The 8834-nt window shown below is 40.7% G+C and overlaps 1 protein-coding gene across 1 annotated transcript; it reads left to right on the top strand.

The window, feature by feature from the left end:
• Nucleotides 1-316: 316 nt before the first annotated feature.
• On the top strand, nucleotides 317-1672 carry LOC118223193 (tigger transposable element-derived protein 1-like). Its single transcript, XM_035409438.1, has one exon. The coding sequence runs from the start codon at nucleotides 317-319 to the stop codon at nucleotides 1670-1672; it is 1356 nt and encodes a 451-aa protein (XP_035265329.1).
• The last annotated feature ends 7162 nt before the right edge of the window (nucleotides 1673-8834 follow it).

Below are 8834 nucleotides of genomic sequence, written 5' to 3'. Positions count from 1 at the left end.
GTTTCGCGGATTTTTTTAGTGCAATTTTGCATGCTTTTTTTTTACAGCGCATTGTGTTCTGCGTCCTGATTAGCGCATTGTGTTCTGGGTCCTGATTGGCTGTAGACCATTGTCAATCAATCTCCTCCGTGCCGTGTCTCCTGTACAGTACAGAATGCGTTCAGCTTGTCAAATTTACATAAATCTTTGATCGCTAACAGTGTGACTCTGTGCTGTACTGTATGTTTGTAAGTTTTCTCCCCAACAAACCCAACAATGTTGACGAAACGTTTTGCACCATCAAAGGCACCTGCTACCGCCCAAAAGGCAGAGGAAGATGCTAACCATCGCACAAAAAGTTGGACTTCTGGACATGCTAAAGGAAGGTAGAAGTTACGCGGCTGTAGGGCGCCATTACGGAATAAATGAATCTTCGGTTCGTTGCATAAAGAAGGAGGAAAATAACATAAGGACGACAGCAGCAATAAGTTTCAACAAGGATGCAAAAAGGGTTGTAACTGTCCGCAACAAGACCATCGTAAGGATGGAGTCTGCTTTAGCTTTGTGGATCAGTGACTGCAGGAAAAAGAACATTACGCTGGATACCAACATTATCCGCACAAAAGCTAAAAAGCTTTATGAAACTTTTGCTGACAGCGATGACGTCCATGACAGCGAGGAGCAGGATGATGCGGAGCCCAGGCCATCGACGAGTGCTTTTCACGCAGAACCAAGCCCATTTAATGCCAGCAAGGGCTGGTTTGACAAATTTCAGAAACGCTTTGGACTTAAAAGTGTTTCACTGCATGGAGAGGCCGCCTCTGCGGATACCGCTGGAGCAGAGGCATACGCGAACAACAAATTTAAAGCGATCATCGAGGAAGGGAGATATAAGCCTGAACAAGTTTTTAATATGGATGAGACAGGCTTATTTTGGAAACGAATGCCCTCTCGCACCTTTATAATGCAGGACGAAGCCAAAGCCCCAGGATTCAAGGCCCAAAAAGATCGCGTGACTCTGGTTATGTGTGGAAATACCGCGGGCTTTATGATAAAACCGGGGCTTATTTATAGGTCAAAAAATCCAAGAGCCCTAAAAAACAAAAATAAGAATGCGTTGCCCGTTTACTGGATGCACAACGCAAAGGCTTGGATTACAAAAGCGCTCAATCTGAATTGGTTCAAAGAGTGTTTCATCCCGGAGGTCAAGCGTTATTTGAGAGGAAAAGGACTAGACTTTAAAGTGCTTCTGCTCGTAGACAACGCCGGAGGCCACACTGATGATTTGTCGTATGATGGTGTGCCAATCGAATTTCTGCCGCCAAACACTACATGGCTGATTCAGCCCATGGACCAAGGCATCATTCGCGCTTTCAAGGCTCTCTATACGCGCAACACCCTGCAACATCTTGTTGAGGCTATGGACTCAGATCAATATTTCTCACTAAAGGACTACTGGCGTGAATACACCATTGCATCATGTCTCCAAAATATTCAGAGAGCCATTCAGGAGATGAAAACTGAAACTTTAAATGCCTGCTGGAAAAAAATGTGGCCAGAGGCAGTGCACAACCCTACCGAATGCTCTCTTGATGAGATCCATCACTCTGCGGTAGATACAGCTGTGAATCTGGCTAAACAGCTTGGGGGAGATGGCTTTAATGATATGACTCCTGATGACATAATGCCCTGATTGATGCCCACTCACAACCGCTGACTGATGAAGACCTGGCAGAGATGACAAAGCCACCAAGCGAGGACGAGGGAGAAGAGGATGAAGAGGAAGCAAGTGTTGATATAGACGAGGAGGATGGACTAACACTTGATCGCTTGGCAACCATGGTGAGAATGGCCAATGAACTTCAGCGAGCTGCGCAAGAATGGGACCCTTTGATGTTTCGTTCATTACAGTTCTCAAACATAATCGAAGGTGGCATGTCTGTTTATAAGAATCTTCTCGACCAGAAGAAAAAAGAGCGCCAACAACTACCCATAACTATGTTCTTCACTCGGAAAAAGACACCTGCACCGAGGCCTTCAGTGGAAAGAGACGCTACAGTGAAGCGGCGCCAGGACGAAGAGGCGCGGTCAGAGGAACTGTGAAATACTCGTGAGTCACTATTAATAATTTCTTATGTGTCCAACCTCGTAGGTTGATCGTTAAAATTAAATTCGTTAGTTCTAAAATCCATCATTATTATTTATAGGAAAACGTTTATATTTTTATTTCTCAAACAAATGTTTGGGCCTGAAAACAGGTTTTGATCTTTGGTTTCATTCTATAATACTGGACTTATTTTTCTACGAAGGTTTGAACTTTGAGAGTGTTTAAACAAGAGAGAAAAGTGTGAAAATGTTAATGCCTGTCTGAGAAAAGTGTATAAAGTGTGTAGTGAGGGGTTTTACAGCCTTAAAACATCTATAATAATTGTAAAAAATAAAGCTGACTACTTCGTGGATTTTGCCTATTGCGGGTTATTTTTAGAACGTAACTCCCGCGATTAACGAGAGACCACTGTATAGCATTTACGCCATTGGAGTAATTTTAATTTTAAAGTCCCCAAGCTCAATGGCATCGCTGTGGCCTATCTAGAGATAAGGGAAACTCTCACACACTGTTTCCCGTCAGGTGTGTGTGTGTGTGTGTATGTCTAATTCCGAAAGTTGGTGCTGACTTCTGAGTCAATCACATCAAAGTGGTGGAAAAAAAAGACCGAATTCAAATCATATTGACCAAATTCGAGAAGAGAAGACTTTCGGGGGGAATGCGTTATTGCTGAATATGGTATTTGTATTTGGCACCATCCCTAATGCTCGAACTTCAGATCAATTTGGCTGGAGTTTGGGGTTCTTCGCATGTCAAAACTGTTTTTTCTGATTACATACTTGCACATGTAAACGCACACCAAAGTCAAATCAACGTGCATGTTCACAGTTGATCTGGAATCTTCAGTCGGAATTAATGTATTTTGAATGATTAAATATTCTGCATGTAAACGTGGCTAGTGATGTCACTTCTGCTGTTTGTTAAAAACACTTTGAAACAGTACTGATGCACAAAGCATAGAAGTGCTATAGATTGTTTTTAATGCAAAATACTGTCTGCACTGGCCAATGGAGGTTACTATGGGAACAAGCCACATTTCTGATTCAAATTTCAGTCCTCCAACATCTCACAGCTACAATTTATTAGTACTCAGTATTACCATTTGCATGAAACATCCACAAACTAACCACAGCTACAGTATACTATCACTATTATGTAAGCTTTATTGGATTGTTTGTAAATGTATTATGAATACATTGGCATTCTTTGGGCTGTGATGCATAGATATTCTTGTGTGGCTGTACAGTAAATAATGCGTGACAAGTCTTCTAACTACATTATGAATCTACACAAGGAACTTCAATGTAAGGTGTTCTGTAAGACTTGGGCCTAACACCACAAACCAATTAAATGCATTAAAAGCACCTCCGAACATTACATTACATTACAGGCATTTAGCAGACGCTCTTATCCAGAGCGACTTACACAACTTTTACACAGCATTTTACATTGTATCCATTTATACAGCTGGATATATACTGAAGCAATGCAGGTTAAGTACCTTGCTCAAGGGTACAACGGCAGTGTCCTTACCCGGGAATCGAACCTGCGACCTTTCGGTTACAAGCGCAGTTCCTTACCCACTGTGCCACACTCCGTCCGACGATGCCAGAAGTATGATATATACAGTATATGCCTAGTGAACACAACTGAATTGAAGATACTTTGCATAGTAATGTGTTTTGTGAGGCTGATGGAGATGAGAAAGAAGGTCTGGGGGTGGGGATCAGCCCACACACTGTCACCAGGAAACAGAAATGACTGTTCCATTCCCACAGACTGCAGTGCCACATTTCCACTTCTGAACTGTGTAAAATGGCTTCGTTAGTATCTAATGATGTATTATCTTGACATTTCCCATTATTTATAGAGACGGGTGACAAATTAAAGGAAAAAACAACATAAAGTGTCTTAGTAAGGTGTTGGGCCACCACAAGCCACCAGAACAGCTTCAATGCGCCTTGGCATAGATTAGCACATCAGTCCAAAATCTCCCATAGGTATTCAACTGGTTTGAGAACCATTAACATTTGTTCAGTTTCACAAGTAGGTAAGTTTTTTTTTTTATGAGCACAGATTTCTTTGCTAGATGAATCATTCAGTTTGACTAGAAACGTGCTAGAAATAGACATGGAAACATAATTAAGTTGTGGATTTACTGTCTGTTTCCAAACCATGCAATGACAGATATAGTTCATCTCCATCTCCACTGAAAACCTGTCAATTACAAAAGAGACACAACCTGTTATGTTTTCTTTCTGTTTTGTCAATAACATTACTGTACTCTGGTCTGCAAAAGTCAAAGCTCATTTTTGTCCGACAAGGACAGTTGACAAAGTGCACAGGCCACTCATCTGGGCCAGATACAGAAAAGAGGAAGAGGAAGACATCAAAACTTATTCATAGTTTCAGTATTTAAATTCATCTGGCTGCTCCCCAAGAATTACTCAAGGACATTATTGCTTCACTATTGAGAAGTAAATGCAACTGTTTACAAGATCTTTGGGGGAACCCATGTACAAGTCCTTAAATTTCATCTTGCTTTGTAGACAGTGTCATCTTGTGTTATTTTATCACAAGAAAGCTGTGATAAAATAAGAACAACCACAAAAGATGAAGTCACACCCTTCACTTTGCAAGAAGAGAAGTGAGTCTTCTTGCTGTGTCATGTGATTCCTCATTCTTCAGCCAACACCCAAAAACCACAACAGTACTGTTTTCAGCATAAATATAAACAAGCAACACTGAACTGCCCTCCAAATAGTGTTATGTGCTCCTACTCACAGAATACATTGAAAGCTTAATTACCACTACTGTGTCAGTAATGTCTGCACTTTTACAAAAAAGTGTGGTAAATACAGTCTAATTTCTAATTCAACATTTTACCTGAGAACGCAACATGAGAACACAGCAATGTACTTTGTAGCTTAATGTATGGGAGCTCTGAAAGGTAATTTAATGTCTAAAAATAATAAGACTGACAAGCTGTTTTGGTTACACTATCAAGTTCCATGCACAAAGATGCATCCACGGAGATTAACAAATATGAATCATCTTATTTTTAACTGAACCAAGCAGCGCTTGATCTAGAGTATCAAACTGACCTGCAAGGCATGATCAGGCACATGACCATAGCTTTTACTGCGCTCATGATGTACTTTCATTATGTCCTATACAAAGACAGTCTTTTACCCTATCCCATAAAGTGTATAAACAAAGCTAAGCTGAAGTGCTGTACTATTATTCATTATATTGCTAACTAGCCAGCTTCTGCATGTTTAGAATAAGCAGTCAAATACCGATTCAACATTTTGACTTCACATGTTCAAACATCATCAAGTTCAAATTGGCTAATGTTAGCTTGTGGCAAGTTGCTTTTTGCATTTTTGCTAATGTTATGGGGATAATATGTTGACGACAGTGTACAAATGGTGTATAGTGGGAATAGGCCATGAAATATTGCAGCTAGAGCAAAAATCGTAGTGTGTACGCGCATGTGTTTGTGTGTGTGTGTGGATCTGTGTAATGGCGTAGTGTGTTTAATTGCAAAAGACAGAACCAAATCTAAATGGCAGCTATTTGGGTTTACTATCTGGTGTGAGGCCCATAGGCATCTGATCTCTCTTTATTGTACTCAGTCAGGAGTGGCTTTGATATCAGCTTGGCACAGGACAGGAAGAAACTCAGGAAACTGTGGAATAAACTTCTTTAAATTTCTGGGTTTATTTGCATTCATTATATATTTTTATGGTGAAGTTCTCTTTCTAGTCGCACAACATGCCATTTCAAAGTGTTAAAATTCACAATGTTATCTCTATAAACGATGCCAATGTTTTAGCAACAATTGTTCCTTATTTTGTATGTGGGGAGGCAAAACAGGCTTGGGGATCCTCACCTTCTATGCATTTTGGAAATCCACAGATGACACGAATCACAGGAGAATAGCTAATGTAGTTTTTTCTACAGTCTTCCAGACCTGCTGCTGCCAGAGGTGACATGGGGAGAACAAGGAGAGGGAAGTGGTTGTACCATGGTCTGAAGACTCATTTTTTCAGACTATACCTGGACTAACTAACTATCACCACTTTGTGGATCATCTCTATCAATTTAATTCCCGTCTTTCACGCTACACATGTACCTCCTGTGCCACTTTCAGGTTACATGTACCTCCATCCAGCACTTATTGTGCCTTGTATCATTGATGTTGTAGCTTGTCATCAAGCTCCTAGTTTGACTTGGCTTAGATTAGGTCAGAGTAATTTTCAGTTTGTGAACTGGACTTAATGTGTTCATGGCTGAGAATAACTGTACAAAATGAGTACTGTACCATATTAGACCTGTGTTTTGTAGTTGTTCCTTTGGTATGCACTTATTGTACGTTGCTTTGGATTATTTGGCATCTGCCAAATAAATGTAATGTTATGTAATGGAAGTAGAGAGGGAGAAGGAGAGGGAAAAGTGACAGGCAGGAGGAAAGGGAGCTAATTTCAGCACACTTCTTCCCCAAGCATATAGTATACAATATATAGTATTTTTAACCTTTAAAGACCAATAATATTCTTTGGTTATCAAGTGTCCTTTTGGAGTCTCCAGATGGCCTTTAGGGAAATACACCTTGACATATCTTTAAAAAAACATAATTTGTCTAGCATTTCAGCTGTGGCTCAATTGTGTTGCTAAACTGGCCAGACACCGCCACAAGAATCTGTATCCACTCAAAAATAATCTTTTGGGTGATAAAATAACCACTTCTACTGTGTTCAAGCTTCTGTTTCTTTTCTTTCAGTAATATTTAGAGTAATTCTTGCTCTTGGAAAACAAACTCTCATTCGCTACATTTCATTAAAGACTGGGATTATGCCTATAGTCAAAAGGGTTCAAGAACAGTAACCATTTTATTTTGGTGTATGTCATTTTCAGGCTTGTGTTAAAAAGGGGGTACCTCTTCATGGATTGGATACCTTCCACAGGGAAAAATACACAACACTCAGGCTTGCACAGATTCAGCAGTTAAAGTAAGGTATTTTCTGAGTTTTGCTGAGACTTTTGATTCTGCCCGGCAATGTTTCTCACAATGAAACTTCCCCTTTTGCTTGGCTGCGCTTAAGAAGATGGGTGCCACAGATAATTAAGGCAGACTCCAACTCTGAATCCAAGAGTCTGAAGACTGACTGCTGCCTGGGTTTATGGTCCTATAGTCAAACAAAATGTATTGATTAAAAGAGTGATGGATGTGGATGTGGATCCAGCACTATGGATGTGAAATTGAATGTTTAGGTCATCATTCTAGTAAAGTCATTTTATTGATGGCAGCAATGTGTTAAAATAAAGCAACACTTAATTCTGCAGTAAACAGACCTGACTGAGGAGAAACCTATCAGGGATAATGCCCCTCTGTAAGCTTATATGAGAGTAACTCTATCCTGTAGCAGATTTAGCTTTGTTGAAAGAATACTTTTCTGCTTCAGAAAAAAAAAGTCATCAAATATAATCAGTCAAAAAAGGATTATAAATGGCTTTGGTTTATTCATGGCAGCCTTTTTTATTTTATACCTTTCTCATTTGTATGATGTCATCATTTGTATCTTGTATTTAGAATTCATCCAATGAAGTTTATCTTTGTGGGAAAAATTACTTGTACCAGCTGGCTCCATTCTTGTGCTCTAAATGTCTAATCAACCCAATAAAGCCCCTGGCAGGCAAATCCCTTGTCAGTCTGGTGGTTTTAATAATAATTTAATTATTTGATTATTTTAAGGTGCAGTGAAAGGACTCTACTTACAAGAGGAAGTGGTCAACTCAAAAAAGAAGGTGTGGCAAAAGGACAGAATTATTAGTCTCTCTCAGGGGTCAAATGTGCAAACTGCAACATTTTCTCAGTTCATGGGTGTAGTATTAAGATTGCTGTCTCTTTCTCTCTCATTTCAGATGGTAATCATTAGCAGTAGCACTTACTTTAATATAGCCCTGTGGAAATGGATGGGGTTTATATGGCTATGTGGATATTGCCAGTTTTATATGTAGCTTTGAGGACACACAGCTCCATGGACACAAAACATAACTTGGCTATGTAGATGCCTGAGATACATTTGCGGCTCTGTAGACGAAACAGATTGTCACGTTACTGTGGGCAGAGGAGATTATCTTGTCTGTCTGTGGATACCGGAAGTGGCCATGTCATTATATGCCTTTGTGTACACAGGTATTCTGTTAGGCAAATCCACAGACAGTATGTCTCTCTCATTCACAGTCACCAGAGACAATAGTTACCTCCTCCCATGAGCCCATTGCCGTTCCAGTGAACATACAGCAGCTGGAATGTTCTCCTCTCAGCCTCTCCTCTGGACATAGGTTGCTGTGGACAAATGTGTGTGCAGACTGTATCTCTCCCGCCCCACAGTTTTACAGTGAGGTAGTGAGTGACAGCCCCTCCTTCACTAATTAAAGTGAGGGTTTACTGCTGTCCTGCTCCAGGGGTGTCATTAGCCATTAGTCCCTCCTCCCTCCCTAACGCAGGAACCGCCTCTTGCCTCTGGACGGAACAGCTGTTTGAGGCCCTCGGGAGTCTGGGTACATGGGGTCGGGTGCTGCTGGCAGCCATGCCCTTCCCACTCACAGCTGCCATGCCGATTTGAGATTAATGTGTGGCGCTTGGCTTAGTGCAGAGGGAAACAACAGGAAGTCCTATGCGGACACAACCATTTTCATCTGCAAATGCCTGATTTCTGAAAGTGTGGCTGCAGACCTT

The sequence above is a fragment of the Anguilla anguilla genome, chromosome 3, assembly GCF_013347855.1.
Source record: "Anguilla anguilla isolate fAngAng1 chromosome 3, fAngAng1.pri, whole genome shotgun sequence".
NCBI lineage: Eukaryota > Metazoa > Chordata > Actinopteri > Anguilliformes > Anguillidae > Anguilla > Anguilla anguilla.
The sequence above is the reverse complement of the archived record's forward strand: the minus strand, read 5'-3'. Positions and strand labels throughout refer to the sequence as shown.

What these genes read in the sequence shown, in the direction of transcription:
- LOC118223193 (XM_035409438.1), top strand. Translation starts at nt 317, where the DNA reads ATGCTAACCATCGCACAAAAAGTTGGACTTCTGGACATGCTAAAGGAA.